Source organism: Salvelinus fontinalis, unplaced genomic scaffold (assembly GCF_029448725.1).
Source record: "Salvelinus fontinalis isolate EN_2023a unplaced genomic scaffold, ASM2944872v1 scaffold_1099, whole genome shotgun sequence".
NCBI classification, from domain to species: Eukaryota; Metazoa; Chordata; class Actinopteri; order Salmoniformes; family Salmonidae; genus Salvelinus; species Salvelinus fontinalis.
In genome coordinates this window covers 36,289-60,016 of record NW_026601308.1, presented here as the reverse complement: position 1 = coordinate 60,016, position 23,728 = coordinate 36,289, and the positions used below count along the sequence as shown (strand labels likewise).

At 45.1% G+C, this 23,728-nt stretch overlaps 1 protein-coding gene across 2 annotated transcripts in view; it reads right to left on the bottom strand.

Annotated features, from left to right (window-relative positions):
• Nucleotides 1–1,939: 1,939 nt before the first annotated feature.
• LOC129848681 (teneurin-3-like) overlaps nt 1,940–23,728 on the bottom strand; it is a 47,092-nt gene continuing 25,303 nt past the window's right edge. The window contains exons 7-11 of one of the 2 annotated variants that reach the window (XM_055915773.1): nt 22,629–22,814; nt 13,742–13,768; nt 11,093–11,239; nt 9,570–9,789; nt 1,940–2,067 (exon numbers count right to left, since the gene is read on the bottom strand). In XM_055915773.1, coding sequence (XP_055771748.1) covers nt 1,944–2,067; nt 9,570–9,789; nt 11,093–11,239; nt 13,742–13,768; nt 22,629–22,814 — 704 coding nt within the window. In that variant the 3' untranslated portion in view covers nt 1,940–1,943. The remainder of the gene's footprint in view (nt 2,068–9,569; nt 9,790–11,092; nt 11,240–13,741; nt 13,769–22,628; nt 22,815–23,728) is intronic. The other variant, XM_055915774.1, reaches the window with a different exon arrangement.

Here is a 23,728-nt window from a genome sequence, read left to right as displayed (position 1 = left end):
TCTGGGTAAGACTCTAAGAGCTTTCATTGTCTATTTTAGCAGTGGCATGGCAGTATATTCAGTCTATTTTAGCAGTGGCATGGCATAATATTCAGTCTATTTTAGCAGTGGCATGGCAGTTGATTCAGTCTATTTTAGTAGTGGCATGGCAGTATATTCAGTCTATTGTAGCAGTGGCATGGCAGTATATTCAGCCTATTTTAGCAGTGGCATGGCAGTATATTCAATCTATTTTAGCAGTGGCATGGCAGTATATTCAGTCTATTGTAGCAGTGGCATGGCAGTATATTCAGTCTATTGTAGCAGTGGCATGGCAGTATATTCAGCCTATTTTAGCAGTGGCATGGCAGTATATTCAGCCTATTTTAGCAGTGGCATGGCAGTATATTCAGTCTATTTTAGCAGTGGCATGGCAGTATATTCAGCCTATTTTAGCAGTGGCATGGCAGTATATTCAGTCTATTTTAGCAGTGGCATGGCAGTATATTCAGTCTATTTTAGCAGTGGCATGGCAGTATATTCAGCCAATTTTAGCAGTGGCATGGCAGTATATTCAGTCTATTTTAGCAGTGGCATGGCAGTATATTCAGTCTATTTTAGCAGTAGATTGACAGTATATTCAGCCTATTTTAGCAGTGGCATGGCAGTATATTCAGTCTATTTTAGCAGTGGCATGGCAGTATATTCAGCCTATTTTAGCAGTGGCATGGCAGTATATTCAGTCTATTTTAGCAGTGGCATGGCAGTATATTCAGTCTATTGTAGCAGTGGCATGGCAGTATATTCAGTCTATTTTAGCAGTGGATTGGCAGTATATTCAGCCTATTTTAGCAGTGGCATGGCAGTATATTCAGCCTATTTTAGCAGTGGCATGGCAGTATATTCAGCCTATTACAACAACATAAATGATTCCATTTTATTTAGTCTATAGTAACAGGGGCATGACATAGCGGCTGGATATATCGTAACCTGCAGTGTGGAACATCGTGCAACATCATGTATTCAATTTTCCACAGCGGTCGCCATCACACACCTATTGCAATCTAGCAGCTTAGCCTCGCCCTAGAGATTCAACCTATTACACTCCCAGCAATCACACAGAGCCTCCTCTCAATGAGGCAGGGAGCACCAAATATCACGGGTTGCACTTTTGCCCTTAACACCCCTGCTTTACAATCTAATTGGGCGCAGGTGGTGTAATAAAAGGTACTGATGGGGCTGGGGCCTGGGAGTGATTGCGCCTCTGTCCCAAATGGCATCCTATTCCCTATCTAGTGCCCTAACTTTGATCAGACCCTTATGGGAAGTAAGTAGTGCACTATATAGAGAATAGGGTGCTATTTGTGACTCGGCCTGAGTTTCCTATTTCCTGGTTGGTGTCGAGGAGGGTTGCAGGAACACTCGCTGTAATAACACTGGAGCACCGGGAGTGGGGGGCAGGGTGTAGTGGAGGTGTGTGTGCCCTGCGCTAGAATGACGCAGGCTAATTGATTCTGCCTTTGTATAACCAATGCATTTTAAACAGCCCCCCAGTTCACATTTAAATGGCGCAGGGTTTTCATTGGGGTGGGGGGGGGTTGTGTGTGTGTGAGAGAGAGAGTGTGTGTTTTTTCATTGGGGGGAAGCTGCTGAGATGACATTTGCATGAGAGAGATGATTTTGGGAGATCTGTGAGACAGAGTTGTAGAGGGACGGGAGAAGAAGCACGTTGCGGTTTCTCTTTTCTCTCTCACACACACTCCCCGATGAACAGGAAAACATTCACGCATATATATGCACACACAGACACACTCATGATGATTAAATCAACCACTCCTGAAAACACAACATAAATCAAATACGGTATGAGGTGTCAGTGGTGAGGAAGACCAGAGTCCGTGGTGTGTGTGTGTGTGTGTGTGTGTGGTGTGTGTGTGTGTGTGTGTGTGTGTGTGTACGTGGACCTACATGCCATCCTTGCGCGTGACGGTGTATCCGTGGTCGGGGTAGTGGACGAAGGTAACATTGACTCCTATGAGGGGGGTTCCGTCTGCCGTCAGGACTTGGCCTCTGATGATGGACACCAGGCTGGGGAGAAACAACATATAGAGATGATCTACTTCGAGACGTTGTTATTTTGTACACTGCAGCTTTGAGACGCCGCGGAGACAGAGATAGAGATATCCTGAGATACACATCACACTAGAGGACTGACAGGAAATAACACACGAGATAACTTTCACTCAGCACATAAACACCACAGTATGACACTATACAGTGCTACGTGCAAATCTTGGCCTCGGTCAAATAACAAACATTCAGACACACACCCAGATCCAGACACACCACCCCGCCCCCCCCCCCCCGGCTCGCGGTGGACCTTTTAGATTAGTTTATATTCAATGGGTCTGGTCCTGTGGATATAGCTACTGTGTGTGTGTGTGTGTGTGTGTGTGTGTGTGTGTGTGTGTGTGTGTGTATGTGTGTGTGTGTGCAGGGGGAGGGTAGCTAGATTTACTTATAGCCCCCTTCCCAGGTCATTACAGCTTTCACTGAGTACTAATCAGTAGCGGAGCATTGAATCACCCTGTAGAGAGAAAGAGAGACACACACACAACTTTCACCCCCAGCACTATCCTTTACAACAGCCTGAGAGGATGCCAGACAGTACAGCTGATGTCCCCCCCTCCCTCTTCCTCTTCTATAGTATAAACATGCCATAAATTACCCAGCGTCCTCGCTTCATTAATACCTGTGTGTGTGTGTGTGTGTGTGTGTGTGTGTGTGTGTGTGTGTGTGTGTGTGGGGGGGGGGGGGGGTTGCATAATGTAGCTGTAATTTATGCCTTCCATTTGCTCAGGGAGGTTGTCTGAGTGTCTGTCACTGTAAAACAATGGATGTCTCCCAACTGGCACCCTATTCCCTATATAGTGCACTACTTTTGACCAAAAGGTGTTCACTATATAGGGAATAGGGTGCCAGTTGGGACGCACTCATACCCAGTTGTCACCGATCAGGTGTCTGAGTGTTTCTAAGAGCATGTTCAATAGATGCTGCAAGGTACTATCATTACTCTGGTACTATCATTACTCTGGTATTATCATTACTCTGGTATTATCATTACTCTGGTATTATCATTACTCTGGTATTATCATTACTCTGCTATTATCATTACTCTGCTATTATCATTACTCTGGTATTATCATTACTCTGGTATTATCATTACTCTGGTATTATCATTACTCTGCTATTATCATTACTCTGGTATTATCAGTACTCTGGTATTATCAGTACTCTGGTATTATCATTACTCTGGTATTATCATTACTCTGGTATTATCATTACTCTGGTATTATCATTACTCTGGTATTATCATTACTCTGGTATTATCATTACTCTGGTATTATCAGTACTCTGGTATTATCAGTACTCTGGTATTATCAGTACTCTGGTATTATCAGTACTCTGGTATTATCAGTACTCTGGTATTATCAGTACTCTGGTATTATCAGTACTCTGGTATTATCAGTACTCTGGTATTATCATTACTCTGGTATTATCAGTACTCTGTTATTATCATTACTCTGGTATTATCATTACTCTGGTGCATGAAGGAATGAAACCTTTAGTTAACCCTTAACCTTTCCCCTCCCACTGGCACACATCTCTCTCTCTCTCTCTCTCTCTCTCTCTCTCTCTCTCTCTCTCTCTCTCTCTCTCTCTCTCTCTCTCTCTCTCTCTCTCTCTCTCTCTCTCTCTCTCTCTCTCTCCTCTCTCTCTCTCTCTCTCTCTCTCTCTCTCTCTCCTCTCTCTCTCTCTCTCTCTCTCTCTCTCTCTCTCTCTCTCTCTCTCTCTCTCTCTCTCTCTCTCTCTCTCATAATAAGCATGACAATGGTTGCTGTGGGCAACAGGCAGCGCCTCAGTAACTGACGGGTGATATTTCCTTTTTTTAAATGGTTGCATGTCAAGGAATGTGCCTTGGAGTTAGAATGTGTCAGTGTCGTCACCAAAAACATCAGTGTCACTGTCACCTCTGTAAAATACAAAGTATTAATTTTTCTCAAAATTATATTTGTACATTTTGTACTGGCACTGATTGTTACGTCCATGGCTGCTGTCTGAAATTCCTTTTCTGGCAATAAAGGTTTTAATTCATTCAGAATTGAGGATGTTGTCTTTTACCCTGAGTTTTTAAACACTGGGCTGGACACCACACCACAGTCCAGTCCAGGATGTCCCCCATGTACTTCTTATCAGATAGATTAGTCTCTAGCCGCCAGCTGGCCTCTCACCAAAGTCATTCAGGATACCGGCTCGCACCCGGGGCTCCACAGCTGTGGCCCGGCACCTGGGATTTGAACCCTCAACCCTGCTAACCCCAGTCAGTGGACCAATTAACCGGGCCCTTGACCACGAGACCACAACATCACTACACAGAACAGGGCCATAAGGGGAGTGGACAGAGCCAAGACCAACTAGTCCCCGAGCGTTAATCCGCTTGAAATCTGTGTGCAATATAAAAACACTGAGGGAGACACCTAAAACAAGAGAGAGAATGGGGGTCGGTCTTCCTGCTTAATATACTGCAGCTTTAAGCTCCATCGCTCGTCTCCGTCGTCTGGAGTTTGCTGAAGCGTGGAAAAGAAGCGGTCTTATCTAAATTCAGCTGTGTGTCTCTGTGTGTGTGTGTGTGTGTGTGTGTGTGTGCGTGCGTGCGTGCGTGCGTGCGTGCGTGCGTATGTGAGCCACCACATAAAGTGGTGAAGCGTTCGTGGCCACATGCCTAATTTGGCCCGTCACGATCCATAAAGAGGAATAACAACATACTTCACAGTGTGTTCAGACTCCTTATTCCCAGTAACTATAACCTGTATAAGGGAGCCAAAGGATTGCATTTAAACAAACTCCACTGGCTGAAATGAAAATGTTCTGCCATTGTGTTGTTAAACTATTATGGCAGACAAAGGAAAATAAAGCTTTAGTGTAGGAAGTTGAGACACACACCGGCATCCAAGGTGTTTTGATCCAATAACCTTGTCAGAAAGCATTGGTAATGCCTGCTCTTAAAGAAGAGAGTCTATTTCAATTGGAGGTTTGGAGAAGTCAATAATAATGTAGGTGTAAACAGGTTTTTGCTCTTTCCTGTCCTTCTTGTGCTGCAGACAGTAACTTACAGGATGTCTGCTCTGCGCCGCAATGGAAAAAAATCATAGACTACAGATGTAGGGTCTTAATTTGATCACCATGTTGCAGGAGCACGTTTCTACAACGCAGGAAATGTAGAACTTGTGGTGTATTTGACGATTAAAAAGGCTTCTGAAGTTTGCAATTCCCCCTACAAAAATGTCCATTATTTGTATATTCACATTTCCTGCTGATGCCGGATTGTTTTCCTGCTATATCAAACTGGCTCAAATTAAGATGCTACATCTGTACTTCCTTATTGAGTATGTCTCTTTTGAATGAATTGCCACCCTGAATAATATCTCCATTCCAGTCTCTCGCTCGAATGTCATTTTCCTACTAAACGACGAGCTCTCTGTCTCTGTTGACGGAGAGTGGCATGTCAATACACCCAGACGGAGGAGGAGAAGAAGAGATGGATGAGGAGGAGGAGAAGAGATGGATGAGGAGGAGGAGAAGAGATGGATGAGGAGGAGGAGAAGATATGGATGAGGAGGAGGAGAAGAGATGGATGAGGAGGAGAAGAAGAGATGGATGAGGAGGAGGAGAAGAGATGGATGAGGAGGAGGAGAAGATATGGATGAGGAGGAGGAGAAGAGATGGATGAGGAGGAGAAGAAGAGATGGATGAGGAGGAGGAGAAGAGATGGATGAGTAGGAGAATAAGAGATGGATGAGGAGGAGGAGAAGAGATGGATGAGGAGGAGGAGGATAAGAGATGGATGAGGAGGAGGAGAAGAGATGGATGAGGAGGAGGATAAGAGATGGATGAGGAGGAGGATAAGAGATGGATGAGGAGGAGAAGAGATGGATGAGGAGGAGGAGAAGAGATGGATGAGGAGGAGGAGAAGAGATGGATGAGGAGGAGGAGAAGAGATGGATGAGTATGAGAATAAGAGATGGATGAGGAGGAGGATAAGAGATGGATGAGGAGGAGAAGAAGAGATGGATGAGGAGGAGGAGAAGAGATGGATGAGTAGGAGAATAAGAGATGGATGAGGAGGAGGAGAAGAGATGGATGAGGAGGAGGAGGATAAGAGATGGATGAGGAGGAGGAGAAGAGATGGATAAGGAGGAGGATAAGAGATGGATGAGGAGGAGAAGAGATGGATGAGGAGGAGGAGAAGAGATGGATGAGGAGGAGGAGAAGAGATGGATGAGGAGGAGGAGAAGAGATGGATGAGTATGAGAATAAGAGATGGATGAGGAGGAGGATAAGAGATGGATGAGGAGGAGAAGAAGAGATGGATGAGGAGGAGGATAAGAGATGGATGAGGAGGAGAAGAAGAGATGGATGAGGAGGAGGAGGATAAGAGATGGATGAGGAGGAGAAGAAGAGATGGATGAGGAGGAGGAGAAGAGATGGATGAGGAGGAGGAGAAGAGATGGATGAGGAGGAGGAGAAGAGATGGATGAGGAGGAGGAGAAGAGATGGATGAGGAGGAGGAGAAGAGATGGATAGGGAGGAGAAGAAGAGATGGATGAGGAGGAGGAGAAGAGATGGATGAGGAGGAGGAGTAGAAGAGATGGATGAGGAGGAGGAGAAGAGATGGATGAGGAGGAGGAGAAGAGATGGTTGAGGAGGAGGAGAAGAGATGGATGAGGAGGAGAAGAGATGGATGAGGAGGAGGATAAGAGATGGATGAGGAGGATAAGAGATGGATGAGGAGGAGAAGAGATGGATGAGGAGGAGGAGAAGAGATGGATGAGGAGGAGGAGAAGAGATGGATGAGGATGAGAAGAGGCAGAGCGGGTCTATGAGAGCCTTGTTTGTTCACATGTTGATGCTGAGGGGCTGTTGTTTGGTTGGGGATTACTGCGGATCCTGTGTGTGTGTGTTGGATGGCAGGCTGGCAGAGGCTAAAGGAAATGTTCAGACACATGTTCTGTGTTAGCACTACTGGCTAAACAAAGCCCCCGGATCGGTGGGTCTAACACGGGACAGATGTGAACTTGACTCTCTCCCTTTATCTCCATATATCTATCTTTCATTCGCCCTCCATCCCTCTCTCTTTCTCACTCCATATTTCTGTCTCTCTCTCTGTCTCCCTGTCGCTCTCCATGTCTCTGTCTTCCTCCATCTCTATCTCTCGCTCATCTCTCTCTGTCCACCTCCCTCTCTCCTTATTTGTTTGTTCCGTCCTCCCATTTCTCCACACTTCTTCCTGCTTTATCAGATGTTCAGACTGTTCTGTTCTCTCCAGTGAGCACCGTGTTTAACATCTCTATTTAACTCTGTTATCGCTGTGTGGAAATTAAGTTTGCTTTCTAAATATAAGCTAATCCCTACCGGCTGGTTAGTCCTGCTCTTATTGAAATCTATTTGGTTCTAGATCAACTGTGATTGTGAACAATCACAAACGTGCACGGTACTCTGGACTGAATTAAAGCAACGTTCAAGGTTAAACAGTCATAAGACCTTTGAGAATGACCATAACTGAAGCTGGTCATGGTATATGACTCATGTTGTTGTCCAATATGGAGAAACAAACTTTAATGGTTATAGACAACATTGTTATAGACCACTGAGTCCACCTGGCTGGTTGTCACCAAGGCAACCACACACACACACACACACCCACACACACACACACACACACACACACACACACCAAGGGCCATGGTAGGGTCTTGCACTCTGGACATGCGTTGGTACTTCCCAACTCGCTAACGACCATCAGGTCGCTAATGGCCTGGTACTCAGAGCTCTATTGTCCCTCTAACCAAACGCAATCGAAAATCACATCAAACACTTATCATCAAAACAGTATAGTGTTTTTAAAACTCCGAAGTTCAACAGCAGGTTGAAACTGAGTGGAAAACTGTGGTCGTTGTGGATGTTGTTTCAAAGCCTAACACAATGAAATGGACAGCGCTTTCTAAGGTGATGATTCATTCAAAACGCCCATACGGATATTAGAGCTTATGCATATGCCTATGAGCCCAAGCCCTTGTGCTGTTATACAATACATAGCCTACCGCATATTACGCATGGCAGAAAAACATAAAACAAAACTGATTTAAGATGTCTTTGGTACATAATTGGTCCAGCCTGTACTCCAAAATTAAACAAATTCTACTAATCACCTTTGAGTGTGGACTGTATTATTATGCATACTGGATGGACTGGTTACCTTTAAGCTACGTTATAAACTTTATATCCATGAGTCTGGTAGAGAACGTAAAGCCCTAGGTGATGCTGTTGGTTCACTCATTGTGCAGGGCAGCTTACAGTTAGCCTACAATTATAGTGAATTTGTATTTGATTTTGAATAGCCTAGTAATTGGGCATTTTTTATATTTTTATAATTAATAGACACATTACCTTTAGCTACAGAACCATGCATTTCCATGTCCTCCTCTCTCTCCTTCATTCCTTTCTCTTAGCAACAAACGTTCCAGCGGCCCGATAGAATAACATTGAAATAACGATGTCGAAGCTCCAGTAGCTGGGCATTTTTTTCTTAAAACACAACTGAAGGAATGAAATATGTTTTGTTGTGAAAACATGTTACTATCGATGTTCCCGAACAGATGTCACTTGGTTTCCCAAAGTAAGCACTGGGTAGCTGCAGGAACAGGGCTGGAGATCCCATGGCATACAGAGATTGGGCAGAATAACACTTGTCGCACAGCAAGAGGCTGCATGCTCCTCAAACAGTTGTTGATGCATGGAGTGAAATAACCGGAGTAGCCTGGTTGAAGAAAGTAACCGTCAGGAAAACGGCCTCCGTGTATTTCCCCCCAGCCTCTGTTCCTGCCCATTTCATAATGGGCCATTTTAAATTGAAACTAATTTGACATATTAGTAAAGACAAGATTCAATTGAGAATAGTCTGATGGTTGAAAATATGATCACTTGACGAGAGAACAGCCTGTGCAGCCTGAGGCAAGGAACAGGGGCACAAGCTTTTTTGCGACTTCCTCAAATCATTAGTAGCCTATAATCACACCATGCAGCCCATACATGTTATGATGTCTAACACATTTTTGTTTGTATCATTCACAACTAAAGTCGACAAATAACTCTAAATCTAGTGTATAGGACCTCTTTTAAATGATCCCTTTCACGCTCAACAGAGTCATTTCATATTCACACTTACTCTTGAATGGGCAAAAAACTATTCTATTCTTCTTACTATAAAATCATCAATGTTTTTTGCATGACAATAACCGGCTGACAAAATGTCATGACCGCCACAGCCCACACACACACACACACACACACACACACACACACACACACACACACACACACACACACACACACACACACACACACACACACACACACACACACACACACACACACACACACACACACACACACACACACACACACACACACACAGACACACACACACAGACACTAACCTGTTCAAATAAAGGTGAAATGAGAATGCTCACCTCTTGTTGAAGGGGTTGTCCCCGGTGATCACGTGGCTGCCCTCTGGTCCAACCAGGAAGCGGATGCGTTGGTAGAAGGAGCGTGCGGCATGCTGGGGCATCAGGCTGGACGGGCTCTGACTGATGATGTCAGAGGGGTCCGGGGAGCCGCGGCAGTACGGCTGGGTCTGACAGGATGTCTGGAGGCAACAGTCTGGGTCCATACAGTCAGCCAGGCCGTCTGAGAGAGATGAAGAGACAAACAGGAGAAGTAAGGAATGGGATCCAGATCAGATTCTCTCTGATAACTCTAAAGGAACCATATACGGGGAATTCACTAACAAAATACTTTTAACCAAGTTAAAAACAAATCTACCTCCAGTAGCTCTTTTTGTCTAGTGGTCAAAGGTATATGTTGTTATAATTGGCTGTATTCGGTTGGGCTTTCAGAATGTGATTGGCTGTGTTCCTGTGAGAGCGAATAGCAGGCCCAGTTGTTCAAAGTTATTAGTCGACCTCTAACCCCTGGCTGTGGTGACAAACTGCCTGGTTCCTCCATCCTGACTGGTGCCTTGGATTAGGACTCCAATGCTGTTGGAGTCTCACCGTTAGGTAGGTTAGTGAGGGAGGGAGGGAGGGAGAGAACGAGAGAGAACGAGAGCGACAGAGCGAGAGAGAGCAAGAGAGAGTGCGAGAGAGAGAGCGAGAGAGAGAGCGAGAGAGAGAGAAATAGAATGGAAGAGAAAGAAAGAGTGTGATAGAAAGTAAGAGAGTGAGAAAGAAGGAAAGTGGAGAGGGATAGAGAGAAAGAGAGAGAAATAAAGAAGGAGAAAGAGTTCTCTCTGCTACTTCAACAGCCTGCCTGCCTGCCTGTCTGCCTGCCTGTCTGCCTGCCTGCCTGTCTGCCTGCCTGTCTGCCTGTCTGCCTGCCTGCCTGTCTGCCTGCTGTTTTCCAAGGCCTTTGTGCGGGAATGAGATCTGCTCTGTCTCCCACAGGTGACGTCCACAGGAAAGGAGGAGAGGAGGAGAGGGAAAAGAGCGGTGGAAGAAAGGAGGGAGGTAGGATGTGGAGCTCATGAAAGGCTGTTATTTGCCTTTGTTAGGTTATTAAAAGCTCAGCGTACATCTGGCGACCAGCAGCCACTGGGCGGGGGGGGGGGGGGGTTGGGAGTGATAAAAACCTTGCCTCCGCGATTGACGCACCCCTACCTCGTCCCTCCCCCACCCCTCCCTCATCCCCCTCTCCCAAAACTAATCAGGACGTGACTTGTTCCTTCTTTTATGTCTTTATTTAACAGGCCTCTATAGGAGTGACGCCACCGCCTTCTTCAGTCTGAGCTTTACAGAGTGGAGAGATCCACATATCATGTGGTTGTGGGTTCAATCCCAGCAAGGATCACAAACAATACGCACAGTCCCAATGTATGAACTCCCTGTGCTGGAAGTGACTTCTAATGAAAATGTCTGGCATACAACGTAATGTAACCCAGAGCCAAAGACAAAATGAAAACCTAATGGACAAGAAAGTTTTCTGCATGTCTCACCTCCTTCGTTATCCTTGCCGTCGGTGCAGAGGGTCTCCATGGCAACGTCGCATCCCGCCCCACGCCACCCGGACTGGCAGACGCAGTGCCATCCGTTCTGGTCCAGGGTACAGCGGCCGTTGTTGTTACACAGGCCTGGGCAGCCCTCTGTAGCAGACCAGAGTATGGAGAGTTAATACACACTCACACACATAGGAGGGTTATGTGTGTATGGGGAAGGGGGGAGTGTGTGTGGCTGAGGGTGTGTGTGTGTGTGTGTGTGTGTGTGTGCGTGCATGCATAGGTGAGAATAAGGGAGGGAGAGTGTGTGAGTGCACTTGTGTATCTCATATCAACATTGTGGTGTGTGTCTGTATGTCGGTGCTTCTCTGTGATTCAGCATTGTGTGTGTGTGTGTGTGTGTGTGTGTGTGTGTGTGTGTGTGTGTGTGTGTGTGTGTGTGTGTGTGTGTGTATGTGTGTGTGTGTGAACACATGCGTGACTGTGTCCTCCTTTTTCGAGATCACCCCTCTCAGTTTTTCGATGAGAACAAACAAATGAACAATCAACATAAACCGATTTAGATGAACAGGTAGATAACCAACCAAAATGAAAAGGTTTCTGGTGAACTTAACATATAACCAACAGTGTGACATCAGACAGTTAGACAGGCCTGTGAAATGCACAGATGCTGTAATTTCACATGAATGATAGAAGCCTCGTGAAGAACCATTCGTTAACCTCGTTAACCGTTGAAGAATTTGAAAGAAAATATGAATTTGGCCTTAATTAAGTCAAGTAAGAGAGGATGTCAGAAATACAAATGTTGGAAATGGAACTTGAGTAGAGAGCAAAAAGGAATCAAAAAGCACCATACACTACAAAAGAAGAAGCCCAAATAAAACGTGTCATTAATTTCAGGGAGATTTAATAATGACAATGTCTCAAAATAGCCCAAATCAAACAGAATCAGAAACCAAAGAACCCAAACGAAAATCGATTTTCCTCTGCCTTCTTCAGTTTTTGATAGTAGTAGTTATTGGCACATCCATGTGAAGCTACAATACAATATGGACACAAAGTATAGGGAGGGCTCTGGCTTGAGTCCCTGCCTCCACAGCTATACTTTATGCCTCGGTCACATTCCTTTACACAGAATAATAATAAACAAGAGAATAATACAATTGTAATAATATAGAAGCAAAGCCCAGGAGGAAGTGAAAGCAGCCCAGCGACTAGGCTAGACAGTCAGGAGGTCATACAGGCCGCGGATGCATGGAAACAGGACCAACAAGGATTTTCCAACAAAACGGAAGAACCATGTGTGAAGGGTGGTCAGTGGTGTGTAGGTTGTGTGTGTGTGAGTTTTGGGAATTCCAAACAAAATGGCACACGTGTGTGTGTGTGTACGTGTTTGAGTGTACAGTATGCTTGTGTGTGTGTGTGTGTGTGTGTGTGTGTGTGTGTGTACGTGTGTGTACGTGTGTGTGTACGTGTGTGTGTACGTGTGTGTGTGTGTGTGTGCTGGAAACAGGTTTTAAGACAGACAAGAATGGAGATAACCAGAAAAAGGACCACAAAAAACAGTGAGGGACTGGTACAAAGACACGTTTACGCCGTGCTTCAAGACAAGAGATAAAGAAAGAAAGAAAGAGAGAGAGAGAGGGAAAAACAGGAGAGCGGAGAGTGATTGTTCATGACAATCTCCCTGGGGCTTTTGTATGAATTACCTTTAAATCCTGCGATTAGGGGGGGCCAAGGAAAAGGAGAAAAATTTGGGAAAGAAAAATGAACAAAAAAAACTCAGTACTTCAGTCTCTGTGAAGGAGGTTGCAGACCGACTGACAAACACATAAAAGGAGAGAGAGAGAGAGGAAGAGAGGAGGCAGGATTCCCGTGGACATACTGTTGGAAGACAGGGGGATACAGAGAAATCACTCTGTGTGCGGTGGAGATAGCTCTGTTGGAAGGTCGAGGGTCGAGGGTTAAAGAAGTAGTCCATATCTCCACTTCATCTTAAAGGTCTCCAATTCTTAGTTCTCTACAAAAGGCATTGATGGTGCTAGTTTAACACCACCAATTTATTAAACAAATAAACGTATAATCGTTTTAAGGTGCCATTCTTCATTGTCAATTCGGGGAAAGCAAAAAAAACAAACAAAAGAAAAGACTGACACGTATACAAAAAGCATTGAGGCAAAGCATCAGGGATCACACCCCCGTTTTAAGAAAAAAATGCCTAGTCAGCTACTGGAGCTTAGATGACGTTATTTCAATGTTATTCTATCGGGCCGCTGGAACGTTTGTGGCCTCGCCCGGTGCCCAACGCGGGGGCGTTCGAGAGCAGTGGTTGGTGGGTTATGTGGGTTAAAACCCGCCCCAGTTCAGTTCTACCATGCCTGGTAGTTACTGAACATCCTCCCATGCTCCAAGAGAGGAAATGATATTGGATTTCCCCCACAGTACCAAGACATGAAAACATGAGAAACAAATAGTCACAGTGACAACAATAGAAGACTGAATCACTGAATCAATGAATCAGAGATGAAAAGATGGAGAGAGAGTAGAGGGTTACTGAGAAGCTATGGCCGGTCACATGTACCACACAGCACGATGGGTGGGGGGGTGGGGGGGTGGGGTGAGGGGCAGAAGAAAGAGGGACCACAGTACCTTTGACTCTAATATCCGGATTGTGAGCTTGAAAAAAGAAAAAAAGGAGAGAGAGAAATAGAGGAGAGCGAGCGGTTAAGGAGAGGAGAAAAAAACATGGCAGACTATTTACCAGAGTGTTAGTAGTGTACTTACGAGCACAGGCACCCTGACACACTCGCACGCACACACACTCGCACACACACAACACGTGTGTTTGAATGTGATGGATATCCCATGTGACACAGAGTGTGTGTGGCCGTGACCATCCTCACATGTAAACCTCTAGGATTCCTCTAGGTGTTGTGATGGGGGGTGGGGGAGCGGGAGAGCGGGAGATTAAACAGACAGAGGATGACATGCTTTATCAGACACTTAGGTTGTTGTGACGTATCAACGTATGAATGTTGTATGTATAAATGTTTTTCATATACATACACATGTGTGTGTGTGTCAATCTGTTGTCTTATATCGCCAACACCCAGTCCCTAAATTTCTTACACAATCTCAGATGTCGCTTGCTGTAACTTCACACCAGCTCACACATACACACACTGGCTCAGGTGGCAGCTAGATTGGCCGTCCTCCTTTTCCCAGAGTGGAACAGGATCCCTTAACAGAACTAATGGAGCGTCAGGGTTCCTAATGAAACGTCAGGGTTAAGAAAACAGCAGCAATCATCCCTGAACCCTGAGCAAAGGGGCAGCAATTTACCAGCTAATTGCACTAAAGATTTCTCATTTACTTCCATCATATTCCACCCACATGGGGACAGGGAGGACTGTGTGTGTGTTTCTGTGACCATCTGTTTGTGTATGTACAGTATGTATGTATCTGTGTGTGTGTGTGTGTGTGTGTGTGTGTGTGTGTGTGTGTGTGTGTGTGTGTGTGTGTGTGTGTGTGTGTGTGTGTGTGTGTGTGTGTGTGTGTGTGTGTGTCTGTGTGTGTGTGTGTCTGTGTGTGTGTGTGTCTGTGTGTGTGTGTGTGTGTGTCTGTGTGTGTGTGTGTGTGTCTGTGTGTGTGTGTCTGTGTGTGTGATTGTGTGCGGGTCTATGGGTCAAGCTGCATAATTAAATCAGCCCCTTATAGACATCAATGCTTCATTATTTGTCGGGCCAATTCTCAGCTGCTGCTGATTAAAGTGACATTAATCTGGAAACAATTATATATCACAACGTCCAGACCCATTCAATCCCCACCCAGAGGTAAAGATGGAGAGATGGAGGGAGGAGAGGGGGATGAGATGGAGGGTACAGAGATGAGGTGGGATGGAGAGAGAGAGAGCAGAGGGGTAGAATGAGAGAGAGGGGAAGAGAGAGGGGGGAGAGGGATGGGGAGAGTGAGAGAGGGGGGGGGGGGGGTAGAGGCTACCGGCATGTATCCATTGATTTCCATGATCTTAATTAACGTTTACTGCACTGGGGGCCTTTAACAACCCCATCAGCTCCAGGAGAGCCTACCGTAAAAACAGGGACGGCTCCTCTTAGACTTGAATCATGCTATAGCCCAAAGTGCTCCAGAACCCATTGAGCCTCACTCATTCCCTAGTCTATAGTAGACGCACACACACGCACGCACACACACACACACACACACACACACAGTGATGTATGTATAATAACGGTAGTGTGTGACATGTGGCTACACTGACGGAGCTACCAGCCCGTTAAGAGAGAAGCCAGATCAGTGGTAACACAGAACAGCCATTCAGCAGTACTGAGAGGGGGATTATGGGCTTCCTAGTTCCCAAGTAGAGCCTCGAGTGTAGCAGGATTAATTAACTATTGAACACAGTTAAGGAAATAATTTGGCCTTTTGTGAATATAGTTGGACTGTTTTAACTACACAATTGAGTTTACAAATAGCTGTGTTTTTGTGTGTTTTATGAAACGCTAACCATGGACCGTTTTTTTCTTCCGGCCAGACAGTCGAGTTTTAGAAGACAAATCACTACAAAGAATGCTACAGTAGCTAGTAGCTGAAACTGAAGCTTGAGAGGGACACCGAGACCAATCATTTTGGTCTCTCATTTCAGTGAAAATATCACTACTAGATGGTTTGTTTTTGTTGCGAGCGAGAGAGGAGTGTATTTGTGTGTGTGTGTGTGTGTGTGTGTGTGTGTGTTGTCTAGCGAGCATCAGCCTGATGATAATGGAGAACCATCAGGCGTTACTCTGACCTGGAGGCAAACAGACATCTGGGGAGAAACAGAACCAGACACACAGACAGATTGCAGCTGGGTGGAGTGTGTGTGCGTGTGTGTGTGTGTGTGTGTGTGCGTGTGCGTGTGTGTGTGAGGGAGGGAGAGTTTGTGTGTTTGAAGGAGAGCGAGTGTGCGTGTGTGTGCATGAATGTGTGTACAGTATGTGTGTCTGTGTGAAGGCACATGTGGTGGTGCTGGGTGAGATATTGCTGGCTCTGCAGTGCTATTCTGGGCGATGGAGAGATGTGAGGGAGGGATGACTGACCACCAGTCCAGCCCCAGGAGAGGAAGGGCAGAGGGGGAGAACAGGGAGCCTGGGATGGGGTTCTGGAGCTGGACTGCTGGAGAAACCTTGGGCCAGTAAGTCTGCAGTTTCCTGGTTCTCTACTAATAGAACACACACACACACCCACGCATACACACATGCACACGCAACAATATTTTAACAATATTCCATACATTACATTAAAACCAGTCTCCGTCCCTAATGCACCCTATTCCCTACACAGTGCACTACTTTTGACCATGACCTATAGGAGCGATTTGGGACATGTCTTCAGTGTGACTAAAGGAAACAACCCTACTTATGAGGTATTCAGAAGCCATAATAAAAAGAAGCAGAAGAAGAAGAACCTGTGGCTCTCTTAACAAAACCTTATGTGTGCAGAAGGAACGAGGAGCATTGTGCAAGTCCATACAAATGTACGTTTCTATCCTCCGCAGAAGAGTATTTTGGAACGCTGATAAAAAAAAAAAGATCATATGAGATCTTGGTTATTGGACGTGATTGCTACACAAACACATAGATGATTCAGTCTGTTTACTGTAACTCAAATCGTCAAGGGAAGACATTGTTATCGGTTTGTTGCTGCAAAATCCTTAGCAAACGCTTACATAAACTTGACATCATTTACTTCCAAGGTAACACAAATGATTTCAGCCAATTTAAGTTGTTTTCTTTTAAACAAGGATACTTCCACGTCTCAGAGACGTCTATTAAATTGCTCCATTTTGCAAGCGGGAACATTCGAGTAAAATCAAGGACACTATTTTACCATCTCAATCACACACACAACACAGTGACAATTTACTCAACCTATCATCACTGTGTTTTGTATGGAAAAGCAATAAGCAGAGTAGTATTGAGCAGTGGACTACTTCCTTAAAGCCACTCAAAATGGAGATGCACCAAGTCACCTTGTGTCAGACAACGACAGAGAGAGAAAGAGATAGAGTGGGGTCTGAAATTATTGACACCCTCGATAAATATGGCTAATAATGACTGTATAAAATAAATCTGTCAAATAGTGAGCTATATTGTGTTCTAAAAAAAACTGGAAGATCGTTTTATACTAATACAATTGCTCAGAGAAAAATATTTAGTTGAACAAGTAATATTTTTTCTCTCAAAAAGGTAGAGGTAAAAAATATTGACACCCCTAGCACGCAATGATCACATCAGTCTTGTGACTCTACAAACTTGTTGGATGCATTTGCAGTTCGCTTTGGTTGTGTTTCCGATTATTTTGTGCCCAATAGAAATGAATGGTAAATAACATATTGTGTCATTTTGGAGTCACTTTGATTGTAAATAAGAATACAACCTGTTTCTAAACACTTCTACATCAATGTGGAATATATCATGAGGCATGCGATCGTCAATAACGATGAGTGAGAAAGTTCCAGAAGGTCAAAAGATCATACCCTCGAGACATGCTAACCTCTCACCGTTACCAATACCGAGGGCGGTTAGCATGTCTTGGGGGTATGAACTTTGACCCTCTGGAACTTTCTCACTCATCGTTATTCACGATTCACGATTATTCAGAAGACGAATTAATAACTACTGTGCTCTTCTCCTCTCTCATTCAACATTTGCTATGGGGGAAGGGAGGGGATGTCTGTAGTAGAAAAGTCATGAAGGAAGGAGTAGGTAAACGTCACTGCCTCCTAACTCTCAATAAGTCTTGATGTTATACTGCAGTTCCACTGCATATAATACACTGTCTAACTGGTGTTCTGTCGAGACAGCGTGAGGGTATAGTAATACAAACCAGTGTTGACTCAGATCCATTCTTCCATTGAGAGAATTACACTATACACTCTTTGTTTGAGTGTTTGTAGAAGCGATTGGATAAGAACACATGGTATGTGGGGGGTGGGTTGTACTGTGAATGTGTACAAGGCAATGCGGTGATACTGTCCGGGGTCAGAGCGGGGTCGAACAAACACACAGAAGTCTTAGCTGGGTGATTGACACTTGGTGGCAGCAGTGGGATCTGTCCCACACTAATGTTCTGCTGTTCTATCTGGTTGACTGCTAATTTCTAATCCCAACAACAACAAAAAACGTTATCTTCAGCAGACACAAATGATGCATGGTGGCCCTCACCACCTCTGACACGCTACTCTGAAACAGGAGAGAACATCTCAAGGACAGAGAGGTGGAACTTTTAAGTGTACCGTTCGTTACGTGCTACCGTGATACCATGGGTGCATCTGAAATGGCACACTATTCCCTATACAGTGCACTACTTTTGGTCAAAAGTAGTGCACTGTATAGAGAATAGTGTGCCATTTCGGACAGAGCCCCAAACTCTTCCTAACTGACTCACGTCCCAGTCAACCCCTGCAGGGTTTCAGTTTCAGACTAGGACTCCTTGTGAATGACTTCAAGGAGCATCCTGCCTTTGTATTTTGGTGTTTGAAGGCTAAGAAAAAGTGTCTGAAGACTAATAATGAGCCAAAAGGTGTTATTTTCAGGGGAATTAGGCAGCGGCCGGTGCTCCCTCCATAGGGCCAGCCAGAGATAATCAGACACACATTATTGACAAAGAAGAAATGAACTCCACGATGATGAGTAGAGTGAGTCAGTGTGTGTGCTCGCGGTTTTATGTGTGTGTGCAGAGAGTGTCATGAAACCTGAAAACACACAGCTGGGGGACATCATGCATAAAGCCTGTCGCATGCTTCCCAGTCAAAACAGTTTGCGCATATATTATGACAAAATGATGACTTTTTGTTCGTTTTGGTGTTCGGCAGGGTTTTTTCCCCCCGGCTGTCTGCGCACACAACATTTTTGCTTGAGAGGCAAGTCGAAGTTCGGTAGCCGAAGTCTACGCCTCTTCGTCGGTGATTGGTCAACAGTACTACTCCTAGTAGGAGTGGGAAGTACGGGTGGGATTCTTCAATTAAATGTTTGTTGTCAAAGTTTTAATGCAAATTTGTTCACTTGAGAAATAATGCACCAAACGTCTTAGATGTCAAATTGTGTGACTTTTGTACCTCCTCTGCAAAACCGTCATAATGTATTACACATGTCTTGATTCATCTTACATTAATTAGGAGTATTTTGAGGAAGTCTTACTGGGTATGTTGTTGCTACGGCGTCTCAAGAGGGACAAACATTAATATTGCTGAGTTCTGCTAGGAGCAAACCCAACCTAGTATGCGGGCACCTTAACGCTAAGCCGACCGCTAAATGAGTGGGGGACACCATGTTAAACTCTAACTCGACCGCTAAATGAGTGGGGGACACCATGCTAAACTCTAACTCGACCGCTAAATGAGTGGGGGACACCATGTTAAACTCGACCGCTAAATGAGTGGGGGACACCATGTTAAACTCTAACTCGACCGCTAAATGAGTGGGGGACACCATGCTAAACTCTAACTCGACCGCTAAATGAGTGGGGGACACCATGTTAAACTCTAACTCGACCGCTAAATGAGTGGGGGACACCATGTTAAACTCTAACTCGACCGCTAAATGAGTGGGGGACACCATGCTAAACTCTAACTCGACCGCTAAATGAGTGGGGGACACCATGTTAAACTCTAACTCGACCGCTAAATGAGTGGGGGACACCATGCTAAACTCTAACTCGATCGCTAAATGAGTGGGGGACACCATGCTAAACTCTAACTCGACCGCTAAATGAGTGGGGGACACCATGCTAAACTCTAACTCGACCGCTAAATGAGTGGGGGACACCATGTTAAACTCTAACTCGACCGCTAAATGAGTGGGGGACACCATGCTAAACTCTAACTCGACCGCTAAATGAGTGGGGGACACCATGCTAAACTCTAACTCGACCGCTAAATGAGTGGGGGACACCATGTTAAACTCTAACTCGACCGCTAAATGAGTAGGGGACACCATGTTAAACTCTAACTCGACCGCTAAATGAGTGGGGGACACCATGTTAAACTCTAACTCGACCGCTAAATGAGTGGGGGACACCATGTTAAACTCTAACTCGACCGCTAAATGAGTGGGGGACACCATGTTAAACTCTAACTCGGCCGCTAAATGAGTGGGGGACACCATGTTAAACACTAACTCGGCTGCTAAATGAGTGGGGGACACCATGTTAAACTCTAACTCGGGCTAATTCATCTGATTATTTGTTTGAATAATAGACCAGATCCTAATAAAGACGGCCAGAGATCGAGGCAGAACAGAACATGAGTTCTGTGTGCGTGTGTGTGAGGAGAGAACATGCATTCTGCTCCGCAATCGACTTAATATCAGCGAATCAGCCGACAAAATAAGACTTGCTTGATAACAATTAAGGCCGTTTAGTGATGTAGGGGTTGAGAGGGAAACAATTAACTTCTTTGGGGTAGGGGGCAGTATTTTCACGTCCGGATGAAAAGCATGCCCAGAGTAAACGGCCTGCTACTTAGCCATTGAATATGCATAGTATTAGTAGATTTGGATAGAAAACACTCTAAAGTTTCTAAAACTGTTTGAATGATGTCTGTGAGTATAACATAACTCATATGGCAGGCAAAAACCTGAGAAAAAATCCAACCAGGAAGTGGGAAATCTGAGGTTGGTCGATTTTCAACTCAGCTCCTATTGAAGATACAGTGGGATATTGGTAATGTTGCACGTCCTAAGGCTTCCACTAGATGTCAACAGTCTTTAGAACCTTGTCTGATGCTTCTACTGTGAAGTGGGGCCGAATGCGAGGGGATTGAGTAAGGTCTATCATGAGCTGTAAATGCGCTGACAATGCGCGTTCATGTGAGAGTGATCTCTTTTCCATCGCACTTCTGAAGACAAAGGAATTCTCCGGTTCGAACATTATTGAAGAATTATGTTAAAAACATCCTAAAGATTGATTCAATACTTCGTTTGTCATGTTTTTACGGACTGTAATATAACTTTTTTAACTTTTCGTCCGCTGGACTTGCCCGCACGTCATGAGTTTGCAAAGTGTACTGAACGCTAGAACAACAAGGTGGAATTTGGACATAAATTATGGACATTATCGAACAAAACAAACATTTATTGTGGAACTGGGATTCCTGGGAGTGCATTCTGATGAAGATCATCAAAGGTAAGTGAATGTTTATAATGTTATTTCTGACTTCTGTTGACTGCACAATATGGCGGATATATTTTTGTCTTGATTGGGCTCTGAGCGCCGACCTCAGATTATTGCATGGTTTGCTTTTTCCGTAAAGCTTTTTTAAAAATCTGACACAGCGGTTGCATTAAGGAGAAGTGCATCTAAAATGACATGCATAACACTTGTATTTATCAACATTTATAATTAGTATTTCTGTAAATTGATGTGGCTCTCTGCAAAATCACGGGATGTTTTGGAACTACTGAACGTAACGCGCCAATGTAAACTCAGATTTTTGTATATAAATATGAACTATACCGAACAAAACATACATGCATTGTGTAACATGAAGTCCTATGACTGTCATCTGATGAAGATCATCAAAGGGTAGTGATTCATTTTATCTACATTCTGCTTTTTGTGACTCCTCTCTTTTGCTGGAAAAATGGCTGTGTTACTTTGTGAATAGGCACTCACCTAACATAATCGTTTGTTTTGCTTTCGTCGTAAAGCCTTTTTGAAATCGGACAATGTGGCTGGATTTACAACAAGTGCATCTTTAAAATGGTGTAAAATACATGTATGTTTGAGGAATTATGGGATTATGGGATTTCTGTTGTTATGAATTTGGTGCCCTGCAGTTTCACTGGCTGTTGAAGAGGTGGGACGCTACCGTCCCACATACCCTAGAGAGGTTAACCAAACATGATTTCTCAGTTCTCTTTCGGGCTCGTATCTCTGCATTGTATAGAGGAGGCTTTGGCCTGTTTCAGTGCTTGTTTCACACCCGGCTTAAAAGCTAAACAGCAACGTGCCAGGCATTTACAACCCTGCTCTGTACCCTCTTGTTAAGACGGAGAGCTTGGAACAGGACACACACAGTCTATCTTATCCACACTGCCTTAACTACAGTACATGTCAGTGTTTTGATAGAGGTTAAAGGTCAGCAGCGGCCCATGGGGACTCTGCAGGCCTTCTTAACACAGGTCACGTGAGTGACTACAAAGAGCAGGCTGCAGAGTGGGAGGGAGTTAGCCAGGCCCTTGTAAAGAAATGGATGGAGAGGTTAGAGAGGAAAGAAGAGACTGGGATCAGATGCTACTTCAGCTGGCTGTTCAAAGCCATATAGACACGCAGGTTGGAGTCCTCCGTGGTGTGAGAGCTGGGGGAATCATGGATGGACAGACAGCTTCAGAGGTAGAGGAGTGTGTGTGATTGGTGTGTGTGTGAGAGAAAACGTGTGTGTTTCTTTGTAACGATGTCTTAAATTGTCGACCCATATGATGTATTCACGTGTATGTGTATGGCCACTGTTGGCGTGCGTATCCTTCAGTAGACCTACCGATGTTGCAGTGCTCTCCGGTCCAGCCCTGGTTGCACTCACACTTGCCCTCCTTGCAGACTCCGTTCTTAGTGCACATAGGGTGGCAGGACTTCTGGTCACAGACCGTACCCGTCCAGCCCTCCTCACAACGACAGCTGCCCCCGAAACACACGCCGTGGGAGCCGCAGTCCACCACACACACCTCTGTACACACACACACACACACACACACACACACACACACACACACACACACACACACACACACACACACACACACACACACACACACACACACACACACACACACACACACACAACACACACACACACAAACAAACACACACACACACACACACACACACACACACACAAAGAAGGAAATGTTAGTGTCAGTGTGTAATGCTGTGGATTCGCTAGCTAGTTATCTGGGTGTGCTAGTAGCGTCCACTGTGCAAAGTGACGTCACCCGCTTTGAGACCTAGAAGTGGTTGTTGAAACACATTAATTCCTAACAAACAAAACAGACATAAGGTTTCATCTATCTCTGTTTCAACTGTAGCCAGGCAGGGTCTCCGTTGGCACAATGCTTCCACTATTGTGTTTTGGTCTGGCAGCGGGTGGGGTCGGGGTCGGGTGGATATGGTTGTCAGCCTGGTATTTCTCAAACAACACCTTGCTACCCTGACACGTCTGTCCCCCGTGGCTGACACGGCGTAGCATGAAGAGTCTGGGAGGTTTTGAAGGTTCCTGGGTGGGGCACGGTGGTGGGGGTGCGTGGTCCTGTGGTGGGTCTGAGGTGTTGGTGTTGGTGTTGGTGATATGGGGTGTGTGTGTGCATGCGTGCGAGGGGGGCTGGGGGGGGAGGGGGCAGTGTGGGCAGAAGTGTGATCATTGAGTATGGACAGTCCAGGCTATGAGAGTAGACATATTGAACTTTACCTCAGACAGGGTAAGAATAGGATAAGGGTCGTGGATGGGTAGACACTGTTAGCCAGCCATCCAGCCAGACACAAGGATTCCCACTGTGCCTGAACCAGAACGACCAAACCAATCAACCACAGATAAATCAAGCCTGCTGCAGTGGGGCCCATAGATGGACGCCTGCAAACAATCTG